Source organism: Temnothorax nylanderi, unplaced genomic scaffold (assembly GCF_030848795.1).
Source record: "Temnothorax nylanderi isolate EJ_2023f unplaced genomic scaffold, tnyl_v1.0 TNYL_tig0002_pilon, whole genome shotgun sequence".
NCBI lineage: Eukaryota > Metazoa > Arthropoda > Insecta > Hymenoptera > Formicidae > Temnothorax > Temnothorax nylanderi.
The window spans coordinates 1,128,705-1,146,963 of record NW_027249064.1 but is presented as its reverse complement, the minus strand read 5'-3'; the positions used below and the strand labels follow the sequence as shown (position 1 = coordinate 1,146,963).

The 18,259-nt window shown below is 34.5% G+C and overlaps 1 protein-coding gene across 1 annotated transcript in view; it reads left to right on the top strand.

Moving 5' to 3' along the window:
• The first annotated feature begins 1,055 nt into the window (after nt 1-1,055).
• The window catches only part of LOC139768581 (dipeptidase 1), a 99,361-nt gene continuing 82,157 nt past the window's right edge, over nt 1,056-18,259 (top strand). The window contains exon 1 of the mRNA XM_071698911.1: nt 1,056-1,745. Coding sequence (XP_071555012.1) covers nt 1,740-1,745 — 6 coding nt within the window. The 5' untranslated portion in view covers nt 1,056-1,739. The remainder of the gene's footprint in view (nt 1,746-18,259) is intronic.

Genomic DNA, 18,259 nt, shown 5'->3' with positions numbered 1-18,259 from the left:
CTGTGAAAAAGAAGTTTGGAATTCCAGAATATTTAGTGTATTATATCTTCTGGTTGACCTATCGTGACTTACAATTAGTAGTTGGTACATAATAATTATCATTTTTAACGAATTAAAATATAGAGACCTCATCTGCTTCTTTTTAAATCTGTAAAGTATTTATTTAGCATCGATTATTTTAATTCCACTTTTTATAGAAAGCGATACACTCTTTTACGCATTAAATTATTATTTAAATATTCATGCAAGGTATTATTTGATCAAAATAATTTATTTCCATTCAGCGTTATTAAAAGAAATGGTGCATAAAATCGACTAATACGCTTGCAGCCGGAAGTGGCGCGGTAATTCATTATCGATTAATCATTGGAACACCGACGAATGTAGCATTATATCCGCACTGCCATTAATATCGATATCAGCTTTCGCGATTAACGCCGATTCGCGACGGATTAAACTCGATTCATCCGCGCGGAATCGGCATTTCATGGGAAAGTAATTTACTCGACAAGAGAACGTCACGAAAAGAACTGAAACAAATTTTCTGCTTTTCTCAAGTTTTCTTTTTTTTTAATGTCACAAAAGAAAAAAGCGTGCTCATTAGATTCGCTGAAAATCAAACCTTTATAATACAAGTATGTCATGGATTGGAATCGCTCTAATTTGATAAATTCAATCTTTCGTGTAGATATTATAAAATATATCTTACGTCAGTTATTAACAATTATGTCGATCGTCGCGAGAGAGAGTAAACATCAAAATTATCTACATTTGCAGTATTGAAATCTGCTTCCACGAGATAACATCGGTTTCAAAGAAGTTTTCCCCCATCTCGGTGTGTGTCGTGCATCAATTTCACGCAAACGACAGAAATCGAATGCACCCTGCGCAACTTTAAGGCGCCGCAAGCTGCCAAATATCTGGCAGCGTTTTCCTCGGCGACATGAGTCGCCAGAAGAAACCCTCTCTCTCTCGGAGGGTTGGGCGACGCGGCGGTGTGTTCGCTTGGGTGTTTCGAGGCCGCGTAGTAGGGAGCTTGCGCCTAGCCAGGCCGACTGGCTCGAGCTTGCGAGCTTTCTAGCAGCAGCCAGTCGCCGGCTGCCGGGCCACGACCTCGCATCAACCCGGCTGCTCGTTCGCTTGGTTCAATACTGCGCGAGAGAGAGCTTTCACAGCCACGTTTCGGCAAATCTTTCGAGTTTGCGCCCGAGTTTTTGACAGACTACGTCTTTTACTGCAATCTTCGTCTATTCATGAAAATGTCACGAGAAGGGACGAGTTCCACGAAGTTTTGAAAACTGTGTAAAAATTCTCAACCGTCCGCGAGCTTTCTTACGCAAAGTGTCCAATTATTGCAAGCTTTTACAGTCGTATTCGTTACATTAAACGTGAGTTCTTCGACTGACTTGTTTGACTTTCTCATTAATTTGTTTGCAATAATTATATTCCGTACATCCGCGAGGTGAAAATTTTCGTGGTGTGCGGACTTGGTCGGGGTTCAAGTGCAAACTTCAAGCGCGGAATTCGGACGTGTAAGAATTTGTGTCAGGAATTGTGGTACTGAAGGTTGAAGGTTGAAGGTCGAGGTCGGGGGTGAGAATTACATCGTGCGAAACAAGTGACGCCCATCGGTTGTTTTTCCGAGGAACAGCGGAGTATGGCGGATGGGTGACAGACGCGGATCCACTGCAGGCTGAAGGTGTTTTTCAGCATCGGTGGGACCATGTGAGGCTTCGACCATGAGGGTGAGCGTGTGATTATGAAGCTATTTTACATATATATACGACAACAGTTTGAGAATTTCCATTTTTCAAGTTCTTCTTTTCTCACAATACTTTTGTATAATTTAGAACAAATGCGATTTAAGAAGTCTTACTCTGCAAAAACATTTATATCGAAAAATCAGATTTTATAAATCGCGACACGAATCAATCAGTATTACATGAAAAATGTTGTGAATTGTGTTGCAATTAGAAAGATTTAAATTGAAATATGAATTTTGTATTTATTTCTGCCAACTGTTCGAAATTTGCAAAGAATTTATCATCAAATATTATGTAAATATAAATTTACTTTGTCATGAATTGTGATTATGGGCAGTTATAACAATTATGTCATTATAACTTATATAAAAAGTTTTGTTTATGTTGCAAACAAAAAATTTCTTCGCGCATAGTTTAGATCTAACAGTTATCTACGTTAAATATTTACCTACAAAAAAATTATGTATAATAATAATTCTTGCTAATATTTAAAACTTAATATTTAAAAACAAAACAGAGAACTTGAGTCGCCAGTAAATAATTAAGAATTAATAGAGGTATAATGTTCGACCCAACTGGCCAAATTTTATTGCTCAAACCAACGCTACGTTTCGACCGTAGATTCCGGTCCTTTTCAAGCGTATAATGTACTCACAAATATTGATTGGTCAGACATAATGTCCAAACTATGTCGAATCTAAAAACTAAGCAACAAAGTTGAGAGCTCCGCAATAAATATAAAAGAATATAAAAAAGAATGTAAAAAATTCTATAAATAATTATATAACCCTGAAACTTACATATTTGTGCGTTGAAATTAAAACGATAAGAAACTTATTAAACGGCATAATTCGCTGTGTCAGAGCCGTGCGGTGGCAACATCCAAACTGACAAATTTGACAAACAGACCGTGTGCCGTCAATAACAAAACAGGTCGTGGAGAGGGAAGTAGCGAAGAAGGAGAAAGGCAATTATATTTCCTTTATAATATGTTCGTAGAGAACGTTAAGATTCTCCGTGTCCTTTTGTAAGTTAATGGTGTCATCAAATTTTTTAATAAAAAACATCTCCGCTAATTCCCTCTTTCTGATCTGTCTCTCTTTATGTATTATCTCTGGTTTTTTCCAATCGAAATCGTGCCCGTAAGATATTCGGTGTTCGCTCACTACGGAATGATTGCTAGTGTGTTTTCTGACATCATTCTGGTGCTCCCTGAGCCAGTTAGGTCGAACATTATACCTCTATTAATTCTTAATATTTAAAATTAATTAAATAATTGTGTTAGACAACGTTAATAAATAATTATTTTCAAAGTTACTGCAGAGCATGTAATAATTTCAATTTTAATTATAGCTCTTCCAGCATGGAATATGGAAGTTATTTAATGGTTGAATTATTTAAATTCTTTTTAATATAATTTTATATTTATAAAAATTCTTGCTATCTTCTTTGCAAACATAAATTAAAAATATTTAGATATATTGTATAATATATAGAGGTATATAAAGTTGTACGGTTTTTAATTGCTAAATAAATTAAAGAAAAAATAAATGACCTGAATGCGTGAATTTCTGTTTTATCTAAAAGGATATTATAATTGCGAAATAAATGAACATAATTATTCGCTTTTATTCGTTTACTTTTATTTAATATTAAAAACAGTATGAAAATTTTCATGGAATACACAGAGAAAATTATCAGAAGTTATAATTACGATTTCCATTGAACGAGCACATGGTATACCTAATATAGCTTTTCACCTCCTCGAAACAGCTTCAATTATTTCATGCTAACTAATCTCTGTAATTGATTAACTGAAAGCAGTTCAGTAGTGAATTATTTCAGTTGAAATTTATACTAGTGTGGGTAACCGACATACTTTGATATACATCTGCTATATGTTGTCCATTTTCGGTTCGCATATTACATATCATTTACGAAAGAAAAAATAATACGTAAAAAATACGTGAAATACTCTTCCACAAACTTTACTTCATGATAAAATATATCTTTCTAAAAAATTTAAATTGATGTTAACAGATCTTTATTGCCCAAAAGATTTCGCGTCCGGGCACCTAGAAGATTTATTCCAGGAACCTAAGTAATACCAATCTTTAACTGCCTTTGCGGGATAATTTAATGCCAAATAAAACGCGTTCGAATGCGACAAAACTTGTAATAAGGAATGATTTAAGTGACAACAGATTAAAGTCATCTGGGGAATTACAGTGGGTTAGTTCTCCGCTGCTGTCGACCCCGTAACACCAACGCCATAATACCCCTGGGCGAATTTTCATCCATAGTAGTTGGAGCGCAGCGTGGCATAACTTCTACTAACTTAGCCGAGTCAAATTGGGAAGTGTCCTAGGCTACGGTACTTCGAAATGGCTTAATCGATGATGTTCAAATTTTGTATCGTCTTAACTATCACAGTTGAAATAATTATCTCTCCTAACTTGACTTGCATGCGCAATAAAATCTTCAATGTTACACGTAAATTCTTATCTCATTTTCTAGATTCAATAGAATATTTTAATATTTTTTTCATGCTACATTCATGCATGTTAAAAAATAAATATAAAATATACACCCAATAAAATATATAGAAAATTTAATTATATCTCATTTAATTTACATATTTTAAATTTGGGAATTAAAAGTTAAAAAATCTACATTCTTTTAGATATAACAAAATTCAATTTAATATTTATTAGTTTCCTTTATTGTCGTACTTCGAAAAGAGCGATAACAAATCGCTCTAAAATTCAGAGAGGTCCCCAAGTACATCGTCTCCGAGATGCTGAACTACTATTCGAGCTTATTAAAAGATGCATACCATGATAAACTCGGGAACTCGTCGCCATACTAGGCAAGTTCGGTCACAAACTTCGGTGGTAAATTTTATTTGCACGGCTAACACGTCGGTACTTGCCGAAGATTTTCCCCTTGATAGTTTCGGGCACAGGTTGAAAAAAAAAATCGCGCTCGAGAGACACTCACGACGTACTTCACTTTAAGCTCCAGTTGACGCGAGAAATTTCGAAAAGTTCGGGACAGGTGTCGACGGAACATTCTCCGAGATAAATTACGCGTCTTGTCTGACAAAAAAATCCTGTTTTAAAACTTCAAGCGATGAATTAAGCCTGTAAGTATCTGGTTTCGCGTTGTAAACATCGTCTTTGTAAAATAATTTTCCCGTAATCACAATCTCGTTTTAATTGAGACTATTCAAAATTAAAATAAGAGCAAAGTCTCGCGTTTCTGATGATCCGTGAATGCAAAAATGACGTGGAAAATGGAAGATGCGCCGGTAAAAAGCCGCCAATTAAGAACATAATCAGCAACTGCTCTCAGACTTCGGTAAATGCTGGAATCTGCGAGCCTTCCTTGTGTTTCAAGCTTGATATTTATATTAGCAATGCAAATTGGAATCGGATGCGGCTAGCGCTGCAAACAACAACCAACGGAGTACGGCCACACAACATTCTGCGAGCGTTTACATAAAAGTAAAATTAGTGAACATATAAATATAGTTTACATCTGTATACCTTTTTTCTTTCAAGCGTAATGAAGTTGCAATTTTATAAAAGTAATTTTGATGTAGAATTACATGAAACTCGAGCTTTAAACACACGAGTGAAAATTACATTCCTTTGACATCAAATGGAATACAGTTCCGTTGATATAGTTTTTCCAAAGTAAATTATTTGTTAACGTAAAATATAAAACACTTCAAGCCGCTGAAAAACACAAACAATATGCGTTTACGATAAAGTATATATATCACTGAGCAATGCAATACTATTTGCATAGTAAAATTTCAAAAACTTCTCGCTTCCAACAACAAATATTTCTCCTAGCGAGTTAATCATAAGTGAAACAACGCGTGTTTAACTTTCTAAAATAGTTAGGATATTTCATGACGATAGTATGTTATTTCTTATTCTGGAAATTCTGGAGATTCGTTTTAGGAACCTTTTTACAAGCATTTTAGATGAATTTCTTTAGACATAAATTTAATATGCGCGGATTGTGTAAACGAGCTATTATACATCATTAACATATTTTGTTGGACATGAAAAATGTTTATATCTTTTATTGAGAAAGTTATGCATCTTTTTACAATCAAAGTAAACTGGACTAGCTAGCTTTAGTTCATATAATTTTGCATATGCTTTTAATTAAATCAACATTTAAATAGTTTAGAAGTGGTAAGTCTAAATACAAAGATGTGTTAGAAGAGATACAATATCAGACCGTAATGTAGTCCGGTTTATTAAAGTAAAATTGAAAATGTTTAAATTAAATTACGTCACTTTCAATATAACTTCAATTCACTTTAATCTTAATCTATTTTCTATAATTAATTTTAATACAGAAACACATAATATATGTAGCGTACATTAATATACAATTACGTACATAAAACCAAACTCAGCAAAATTTTCATTCGATATAACAACTGTTTTCATACAGAAATCTGTTACAATCGCGTAACAAGTGTAATGAATACTTCAATAATTGAATTAACGGGATTTTCATTTTCGATAGACTCTGTGCAATCCATTTACAGTTGTAGATATTAAATGGTTTTATTGTAATAATAATACATCGCAGTGTGTTGGAAACAAATTTGCGTTACTCGAAAGATGTGAAAAGTATTTTTGTGAAAGATATTTTTAATGAAGATAAATTTAAATGTTAGACATAGCTCGGTTAATTACTGGAACTCGTAATTGATTAATTGAGCAAAAAATTTAACAAACGACTCGATTGGATATGATATAAATGCATATACGTATTGCTATATTATCGTATATGAACATTTATGAGATAATTGGACAAAGTACAGATAAAGAATAGCTTATATTAGCCAGCATATGATATGTCAGGTTGTTATTGCATTATTTATATGTCTAAATCGCCTATCTATTAATTACAATTTTTATATCTAGTATAAAAAAGCATTTCGACTAAGATAAAAATTTCATGATACGAGCAGTGTGAGATAATTTTGACAACCTGAAAAGCATTTTTTCGTATAATATTTAGGTTTCTAAAAGTTTCCATTTCCATATACTGGGAATTTATATTAATATAATTATTTCATATGCATGCACACCGAAGCAAATGATCAAAAGATTTTCATTTTATGATATCAGCGAATAACGCTTTTAACGTAGCTATTGCTACATGACTCGTTATCTATCGATATAATTCTGCATTTAATTATTGGCAAAAATTTTAATAACGAGTGCTGTAAAATTTATAACATATATCGTAGAGCGTGCACAATCAGCACAGTAAACAATTTCCGTAATCGGATAGATATTTCTCCTTCCACATACGTTTTTTAATAATTGCCAATGTTAGTTGAAAATCTCAGAAATAAACGAATAAGATAATTTGTGAATATTTGATAGAAAAATTAACATGAAAATCTGGCAACGATATAAGAGAGTGTTATTTCTTTTCTGATAATAAAGAATTTTCGGTGAAACATAAATTCAATAAAATAAGTATCTGTATAACAAATATAAAAGTTCTTGATAGCCTAATCGACAAGAGGGGATTACGATATCTCCTGGATCGCCGAGAATACTGCCGAGTGAGCGCTCGATTCATACGATACCGGCGGCCGTCTAATTATGTATTCCCTCGTTGATCGAAATCCCCGTTTTCCATCCGAGCGACCATACTCGCGCCGCGCCGCCGCCCGTCGAGACACACTTCAATGGTATCCGTGCCGGTTCAAGCGGAACATCTTGTATCGCTCGTCCATAAATCGCCAACGGCGCGCGCAGTGATATCGTTAGCATATGTATTGCATTTTACTCGTTCCAGTATTACCGCCGCCGAGGATTGGGCAGTTTTATGTCGGATACGTAATAGGAAGAGATGTTACACGCGTCGAATGTGCTATAAAGGAGACACGACATGCATGATACACTTCACTAAAGAACGTCGCTAAGAATCGGGAAAGATTGTTTCAACTCGCTGAGATCGATTTCGCAAATACATTTAATAAGAAGATCAATGCAGAAGAGAGAATCTAAAAACTGTATCAAAATAGGCTGTAATCGATCATCTTAATTTATTTTTAGTTTTCGACATCGTATTGTTAAAATAAAGTTTGCTCCAAAGTTAATTGAGCGCCATAAAGATAAATAAATCAAACCACGTTTATCTACAAATTGCCAAAGTTTGTCGCTGATTAAGTCGATCTTTGATCTCCCGCATAAGCGAAGGGAACCAAGATGCTGGTTGATTATACATATATGGTATTTACAGGGCCTTTAGCCTAGAGTAGCTATAGGGGCAACCCGTAAATTGAGAAACTTCGAAATTCCTGGTGTCACCGTGTATGTTGCCTCGCGCAAGCTGCGTCAAAGTGTTCTTTCGCGCGATTTGAAACGTCACAGAACAGTAATCCGCGAAAATTATGCCGCAGAGTACTTTGTAAAATGCGTTTCGATGAACAATCTATAATTCTACAAACTATTCATGTCAAACGGAAGTTCAAACTTGCATGCAATTTTAAGACATTTATTTTCTTTCCATTTTTATTTTATCTGGGAAAGTATATATAATAATAATAATATATAAAAATTATTATTATTATTATTTGTGCAGTCCTCTCTAGTTGTACTTTTAAGATGTGGATTTAAAATGTGCAAGAAGTAAACTCACCACAACTCATTTCGAAAATTATTTTAGTCTCTGTAATAAAACTGCTCTACAAGTTGCGTCATACCAATACCAATCAAGTGCTTAATATCTGCAATCCCATATGATTTACTTTTCTAATTACATTGCTCGCGTCTAAACGGGACGACGTCTTCGGAGTCTAAGTTACTGGCGAATCCGTGGCGCGGATTCGTAATACTGTAATAACTCACAAATCCTACTTACGACACAATCCGACCCAGCATCCGATCGTTCGGCGTGGCACAGCGCAGCGTTCCAACTAGAACCGCAAGTAATTTATTTGGGTTCGCCAGCACGAATACGAATAATCATTCAGACTCTCGCGAACGCGCCGCGTTTTCATAATCCTCTTACATTTTCGGCGAATTGGGTCGCCGGAAATTATATGTTGTTATATTCGCAGTCGGCTATTTTGCTGGTGCATCGCTGATTTGCTGTGCGAATCAGAAATGAAACTGATATACGCACAAATCTTCTATCGAACGTAACGACCATGAGTATAGCATTAGCCAAAATTCAAAAAGAAGGAAAAATTTACGAGATGATATTACAGAAAGAAAACGCTAAAGCGGAAAAACGATTGCGAATAAGAGATTATTTAATTTGATCAAATTCTCATTCAGATTTGAGCGGATGCTTTTTATTACGTAAATAATGAAAATCAGTTTTCTTTTACTCATCTTTATACAAACAGTAAAATATCTCTGTATTGAGATTAAAATTTGCTCCTTCAGCTGTAGTTCATACTGGCAGTTACTTACCTCTTGCGATCTTTCTCATATCTGTTTCATATATGCATAATATATGTATAAGAATATCTCGGACTGAAGTGCTGACTGGCATCGTTTTTCCTTCCTATCTTTTCGATTACTTGACATCTATAAAAAGTCTTGACGATAAAAGAAATGTGGGAAATTGGTTGCCAGCCCGAGAAGCTGCGGAAGCTGAAGTTCCGATCGTCACGACGGATTTGCATATTTAATGTAATCACGTTAATCGACTAAAAAGATTCGGGCGTGCAAACGCGACGCGTGGGTGGAAACAGGTGGAAAAGGATTAAGAGATTCTCGCTACTTCTTGCAAAGTATCCATAAGCATCCTGTAACGAACTCAGGCGTAGCAAAAGTTTTCACAGCGCCTTATAAGCGCGCTGCTCCGCTTGAACGAACGCTCCATTACCATTCATGGCGATCAGAGAGCTGATTGAAAAGTTATTATAAGCACTGCTATATGCCCTCGGAACGTCGGGAAAATGAGGAACGAGGAAACTTGGGATGATATAATGTTTCATTATGATCACTTTTATCTCTCACGTAAAACGATTAAATAATTTTTGATTCCGTGTAATGAATTGTTTCATTATTACATTTTCTAGTTATAATTGAGCGTTGAATAAGCATACGAAAGATATTTTATCGCGACTATCAGAACGTGTGACATAAAACTTTGATGAAATCGTGAACTTAAATATTATATGTGCAACGTTATGGATAACGTTATGTCGAGAGAGAGAGAGAGAGAGAGAGAGAGAGAGAGAGAGAGAGAGAGAGAGAGAGAGAGAGAGAGAGAGAGAGAGAGAGAGAGAGAGAGAGAGAGAGAGAGAGAGAGAGAGAGAGAGGGGTCAGCCAAGTTTTTCCAACGTATTAATGCCTGCAGTAATCTAAATAATTTATTATCCGAACGGAAATGTCCATCTCTGCCACCGTCGTGAAAAAGTAACAACATTATTTCTATCCGCCCGTAAATGGAAGGAATAAACAGATGTATATATAACGAGAAATGGTACCCCATTGTGTGTTGGTGCTACTTTTAAACTTAGAGCGTGGGCTATAACCCAGTTTCTTTCCATTCTCGTGCATCTTGTTCTCTGTGTGTGAAGTTTATATCTTAATATACTCTTAATTTAATAAAACGCTGTTTTATTTTTAAAATATGCAATGCTCACGAGTTTATATAATCACTTGTATCCTTAATATTATTGAAAAGATGAAAAATAGATTTAGTGAAATAATTGCGAATACAATTAATTTTTCTTTATTGAACTTCAGCATATTTTCTTAATAATGACATATTTTCAATATGCTAATTATTGAACATGTGCTATAAATGTGTTTTTTCTAGATACATTATCCAGTTTTATTTTGTTCAAAGCAGTAAGGTTGTTTTATTTAAATAAAGTACATAAAATGCAGACGTAAAGAATACATTTATTACGTGAGACAATTTAAGAGCTCTACATATGTTCAGTATTTTGTGAAATATAATTGCTTAAAAACTATGCTTTTTCACAAGAATGAGTTATCGTAAAATTTAATTCCGTGTTATTGCATAATTTCTCACTTTTATCTCTGATAGTCTGTTTAAAATATAATGTGCAACAAGATAAAAATGAGATCCAATATATTTTATATATCTCTGCCTTTATAAAATATACCTTATTAATTATGTGAAACTACAACTGTCTTATCTGATTACGTTATTGGAATTAAAGAACAATTGCCTCGAAATCGCCATCATTATTTTAAATATATTTTAGATGCGTATCTCTATATGCCTAAAAAAAACATGATTCAATTACAAGGTGTTTCTGTTCCACGGTTGCAAAAGCGTTATTGTAGAAGAGCGAGATTCATTTTCACGATTTCCACGATGAAATATAAATTTCTGATCGCGCCAGTGAATTATGGACGTGCTTGGAAAAACGGCTGACCGGTACTTTTTCCATTAAAATGTTTAAATGATTTAACGGACGCGCTGCAGCCGCGAAATGTTTTCTCGTAGCTGAGGAAGGAAAGGAAAGTGCAAGGCAAGGACGAAATTAATAACGAATGCAACACTAAATGGAAAAATATAATATCGGCGCGGAGTGCCATTTTTAATTTTACGCTACGAGGGTTCGATTGAAAGATATAGAAGCCGCGGCTTAGACGATAATTAACGGAGGATAAGAGGAATCTCGCATCATCGACGAGAAAAGCGAGATAATAAATAAGCGAGGGATGTTCCAAAGTGAATTATATACTTGAATCGGCGACCGAGGTTATATCGGGGAAAGTTACGGTCGAGTTTGGCTAATGCGGATAAGGATTTAAATGTAGCTAGCGTCCCTCGTTCCTATTCGCGGAAATTGATTTCCTTGGAAAAAGATGAGCGCAACTTGAATAATGTGAATTTATTGGAGTAACGAGATTTCGTATTGGGTGAGCGGTTTCCAAGATATCTGAAGACATTTAAGAATAAAAAAATATTGGCCGAAGCCATATTGGTTAATCGCATGAATAGCATGTTTATGGAAAACGATCATTCGATACCGACGTCATAATGAAGCTATTTTGAAAAAGACATGCAAATTTCTAATTATGAAAAATCGATTAATATCGCGTGTTCTTGAAATCTCCAGAGTTTTTAATAGTAAATTTTAGATGTTGCTAATATTTTTTTATTATTCCTCCGAAAATAATTGAAAATGTATTATTATTTTAAATCAGAATAATTTGGCAAGAAAGAAATCGTAGTTTATCGTAGTTAATTTCTGAAAAAGCATTTTACAGAGGAGATTTAGATAAGTTAATAACACAGCTATTCTTTTCTTAATTTTGGTAAGATCAAATTTGAAATGACTTTAATTTTTTTGTAAGAACGTATTTTTACTATCCATTTTGAAAAAATATGTAAAGATTATCAACGCTAATAATTTAAGATAACGCAACAGTTACAACGAAATCCAATTCGGATGTTGTATTATAACTAACATAAGCTATGCAATGCGGAATGAAACGATGGGGAATAGACAAATGAGTAAGTAGAAATAAAAGAGTATTATGCCAAAGAGAAAGATGTTTGCATAATATATGAAAATTTCGAAGCCACCCTCTCGGGAATCATGAACGGGAGAGGGCAGCCAAGAGATGAGGGGCAGAGCCAGGCGGAAAGGTCAGAGTGGGTGCACTCCGGTGAAAGGAAGTCGGAAAATAAGAAGGATCTGCAGGTCACACAGGAAGCAAGGCGGCAACTGGAGTCGCTGGATTTCCGGAATTCTTTTACCCTTACTACGTCGTCATCGTCGTCGTCGTCGTCTCCTCCGTGCGCCTTTCAGTCAGCCTGTTTCAAAAGTTGTTTCTTATTTATTCATGAATTACGCGACGCGCGCCCTGCCGCATCAAAGGCAGACGCTCCGCGCAAAATATACCGGCGAAGAAACTTTCCATCCGCCACCACGGAAATCCGATGTTATCCTGGGCTAGAAGCTGGCAGGATTAATGGATTGATCGACTCGATCACATAGCCCGGCATGGCCCCGAGATGTTCGGTCGATGGAAAACTTTTAAGCGCGGTTTTAATTGGATGACATAGTATCCCACCTATCGCAGTGCAGATAACTGCCGTAATATAATGTTAAATATTCTTTACTGAATTAAATATACGCCTGTCCGCTCGTCATTATGTCAGGACATAAAAAACACGATCCGCGTCGTCAATTTTCATAGCAAAGTAAGTCCAGTTTGGCTCTCCTGGCAAAATCAATAAACCACTTTATATAGGTGTCTCATTGAAATTCATAGAGCAGAAAATATAAACATACGAGAGAGATACTTATAGCTTTTTCATTATACTCCTGATCTCCAAAGTTGAACATTTATATTTGTGGGTTATATGTTATATCCGGTACAAATTATGTATAAGATCATTAGGCATCTCAAATCTTTATATCTTTTATCAGTATCACATTTTGAGATACACGCTTTATATCTTATATTTTTTATATTTGCAAAGTGGACGTACATATAATGAAAACACCCTACTTGTTATCGTGTCTTTACAACGATCTTATTCGAGATGATCGAAAAGTTGAAATAAAACTTTGATTACCGTCTTAAGATCGTTCTTGATCCACTATTCTTCAAGATCAAATGGCACCGTACTCTTGGCATGATGTGAGCCCGGTCGACCTCGAGATTCACGGCACGTCGAAGGACTTAATTCGCGAAACGTCCAGAAAGGTGGTAAGCATGAATAATCGCTATGCCATGTTCCTCAAGTCGACTTTTGCAGACTCGGCCGCTCGAAAGCGGGGAAACCATCTATTACGCATCATTATCGAGTCTCGATTTATAATCCTCGCGAGCGTGCAAGCTCCTGGCCTGGGTTCTAATACTTTATTGAACGATCGGTCGGTACTTCAAGCTGTATCGACTCGCTTATGCACTGAAATCAGTAAACTTCTTAGAAAATACGCAAGTTTTTTGAAATAAATGACTAGATAACTGCATACTAATTTTCTATATTTAATTTTTTCTTCTTTTGTATTTAGTTGAAAACCTCTTAGAAAACCACTGATACTAAAATATGACTTGTAATATTAACTTAGTTTTTAATCTAATTTTACTTGTAAAAATAAAACTCAATAGTATTTAATTTAATTCAATTGTAAAAATTTTAAAAATTAAAAGAAAAAGGAAATAGTCTAAATCTCACTTCTCAATTTAATACATATTATTTTTTGAGCTACAAATATTAATTTTTCGTATATGATCAAATGCACAACGACATAAATCTCAATAACGAACATTCCAGGAGTTTGTAATAATTTTTAGGTATAATTATGTAGAAATAATTTACCAAGAATTCAGATCGTTTGTTTCTTTAATAAGCAAGTGTGGCTACCGATGTCTTCTTTTTCTCTTCTATTACTTTCTTATTCTCTTTTCTTGTTTTTTAAATGGAGGTCCAAGTGAAGATTAAGGATAAAGAATTACATGCCTCATTACTACAGCAATTCCTCAAAAGCCGTCGACCAACATGTAGCAAGGTTAAATTCCAGTTATTTACAACTATCGATTGCTGTTGGCAGAAATACTCCCACGTTAAAGTTTCAACTAACCCAATTAAACTATAAGGTTCTCTCTCATCGGAATCCTTCATATAATGTTATCGTCTAACCGCGATAACGAGCTCCTCGTTTCCCCGTAACATTCGCCATCGGAGAGAAGCTAGAAAATTTAATACCACTCTCTCGTCGATACGACACGACGCTCAAGGCTTGTCTCGGATCGTTTATCAAACTGCAAATTAATGTACTTGTCTAAATACGAGTATATGACGTACGTTTCTAATGTTACGAAACCATCCATTATGCTCCATTACGATCTACCCTCACAATTGACAACGAGGTAGAACATAGCAGGTGCATTAACAAAGGTCTAGTGAAATCTGATATTTATTATGACCTAATTTGCGAGGAAGATGATGATAACTGCAATGACGCTACATTTAATAACATATTTAAATATTTAATTAATAAAATAATTAATCCTTACGCATCCAATATGTATATCGTTTGTAAATAATCATTAATTTATATTGATTATATTACTACCGAATATTAAATAAATGTGATGAATATGTAAATATATCTCGTTAATATTGACGATTGATTAATCTCAATTATATGTTGCATGAAGCATGACTAAATATTTTTCTAGTAATCGCTAAGGAATTATCTATTACATTCTGCAGACAACTGGCTGGGAATGCATTCTTGCACTGCACAAAATTCAGAAAAACAGATCAATACTCCGATTTGCTCGAAGAATAATTCATGATTTCGCGAGCATGAGTGGTGCATTAATCGGTAACTATAACGGTTTTTTTAGTTTATGTCAGAAAACTCGCGTGCACGATGCAATGTCGTCTGATTTACGATCTATTGAAAGTTTGGGGAATTGGAAAAAGAGGGGGGGGGGGCATACGTTACTTTGATAACATTTCGTCAACGTCGTCTAAATCGGTATCATAAATCGATCTCGCGTGCGAATGCATATCGCGATTTATGCAACGCAATGAGATTCTTACACTCGGAAATATTTACCGAACAGTCAAAATAACGGTATACCATGCGAAAGTAATAAATTCACCACTGGATTGGACAATTCAGGAACGGAGAAGAGGGACCGTGGATTTCTCTTCCCTTTATAAATTTCCGATGCACTCAAAGTTCTTTTATATCGTGAATGCTTTCATGGACGTCTTTCCATTCCCTAAATGCATCTCGACATACGTGCAAGATTGTTCGATTTCTTGTCCCAGTACAAGCAATGTCTCTGATCTGTTGTTACCTTGATACGAACAAAATACGCATCACGAATCATCAGAGGACAATGATAACAAAATTTGTCGATTTTATTATTTTATAGTATTTTTTTATTTATTAAGTCAGGTTCTTCAGTCTTATTTTCATCACAAAACATGGATAAACTTTATTCTTTCAATTCAAATCTTTCACAGTAGATTTTTTCTTTCCTTTTTCAAGTGAAGTGATTCCTCAACTATATAAATTTTTAAAACAAAGAATTAAATAGTTCGTGCATAATATTCAAAATTTGTTACTAGCTATCAACTTGCCAATAACAATTGCTTGTTATAGTATACGTAGTGCTTACACACATACGAATATAAGATAAGAATGAAAGATAAATTCAGCTAAGCATATTAAAATCAATATTACTTGAACTTCACATTTGAAAATCAAGTTTACTTGAACAAATGATAAATCGATATGCGTACAGACAGATATGGATCAGATCGCATAAATTCTATCGATGTAGCTAAGTTCAACCCTGATTACTTACTAAACTATTTGAGATTTTGATATTTTCGTATCGGAGTTTTCAATTCCAGTTAATTCCCAAAATATACGTTATTAAAATATTATTCCGTAGTTGTAAAATCATGTATAATTATAAATAAATGTGATGCGCGCGTTATATTTACCACAATTAATACAATCGCTTTCTATATTATTCGTTTTATATTATTCTTTAAAATTTATCTCTACATACAAATTGATTCAATACGTATCTATATGATTTATAATAAAGGAAATGTAGGATATAAACATAGAATATAAATGTTTCTTCTTTTGCAGATTTCTCTCTTGAAATTATTAAAAAAATAATTGCGGTAAAAGATTCGAATATTTTTATTCATTTTTATTTCTCTGAAGTTATTTTAACTTCCTCTTTCAATAATTTCTATTTTTAAATGTTAATAGCAATTTCTATATACATTTTATAATTTAACTCTCTGTACCGCATGAGAAAGATTTCCATTTATCCTTTTTATTTTATTTTACTTTATTTGTGCTTTTCATCTGTATTTATCCTATTCCTACTAAAATCGTTGAATACAAAATCTTGTTTCAACAAATAAAGATTACTGTAACAAACATTACGTATTACAAATTTTTGAAATAAATTTTCAAGGCATATATTTTGAAGGTAAATTTAGGTATCATTAATACCATTTCATGACGTGGCATTAATACATGTTTGCAATTCTCCGACGTGCGTCTTAACTGTGCCGGCGGTTCGGCTTACGAATACCTTCAGGAAACGCCTTAGGCATGCCATTGTATACCTTAGTGCTCCAAACGTTTACAGAATGTCCCCGAGATGTGCTATTGTCTGTCCAAATATTCAGAATGTCCGCACGATGCTTCGTGGACACTATTATGCTAGTTAGGTCTGTACATTGTATGCTGTTTATTACGTAATCACCAGATATGCCAGCTCATTTAAATACGCACTAATGTGCAGCTGCACGCATCCCGTACATGCATATGAAATGCAAATATACATAATTATATACCGTTTATGTGTTTTAAGATTTGAACACAGCGACGTAATGAATTAACGGATTATACCGTGCAACAAAATTAAATTAGCAGAATTTTCATCACAAGACAACATGTCTCTCGACTGTTCCGTGACATATTTAAAGTTGAGTTTTAATTAACTAGATATATATTATTCAAGCATACAATTATTTGCGTCGCTAATGTATTTTAACAATTAAATTTTAAATTAAATTTCTGTTAAGATTTTAATATCCGGTTAAAATTAATTGTATATTTTTGCTACCAACGCACAATTTCAAAACTTGATTTGTCTTTTGACTTTCTATTAAATATTAATTATTAATCTACCATCGAAATCTCGTTATTTAACAAATGTCACTTTTATAATTTCTTTCAGTATTTGTTCTTGAAAGAATACCTAATTCTTTGATACCCTATCTACAAAATAAATCAATCATGATACAACTATCACTCGCGTATGATTTGCAGCGAACAAGTTAGTAAGAAATTCCCGCGAGGACTGAAGTAATCAGAAAAGAAATACATTCAATAAACTAGACACGTAGTTTCCCTGACCGGCTAGCACACCTTGCGTTTCTTCGCTTATCGATTTAACTTCCGCATTTTCATTTCGCGAAATATTCACGTGGGTATGAGATTTCCCGTTCTTCTCCGTATCTATCGTGAGTATTCGTCTGAACTTGCAGTCGGATTTCAAGCCGAGCATAAAGCCGGCAAGCACATTCGTTGAGCATGTGATTTTCATCTCTTTTTGCTCTCCTACACTTCTCTTTACTCGTTTCTCCCCTTCTCCATTCTGTCTCTTTTTTTATTTGATTTCTCTTACCTTTCCTTCGCTCTCTCTTTCTCTCGCTCTCATTTTCTATATAATATAAAACTGACAAGCGAAATCGTCGAGCACGCGATTCTGCTGGCTCTCTTTCTTTATTATGCATTCTATTTCTCGTTTTCTTCTGCCTCTTTCTGTTTCCTTTTCTTTCTCCTGTTTTTCTTTTTTTCTCACCTTGCGCATTACTCATCCTCTGTCTTATCTGTTATTTCTTATCTCATCCTCCGTTTTACTCCTATTCTTCACTGATTTCTCCCTTGCTCCACCTTTTGCCTAAAATAAAAGAAACACCCACACTCTCTC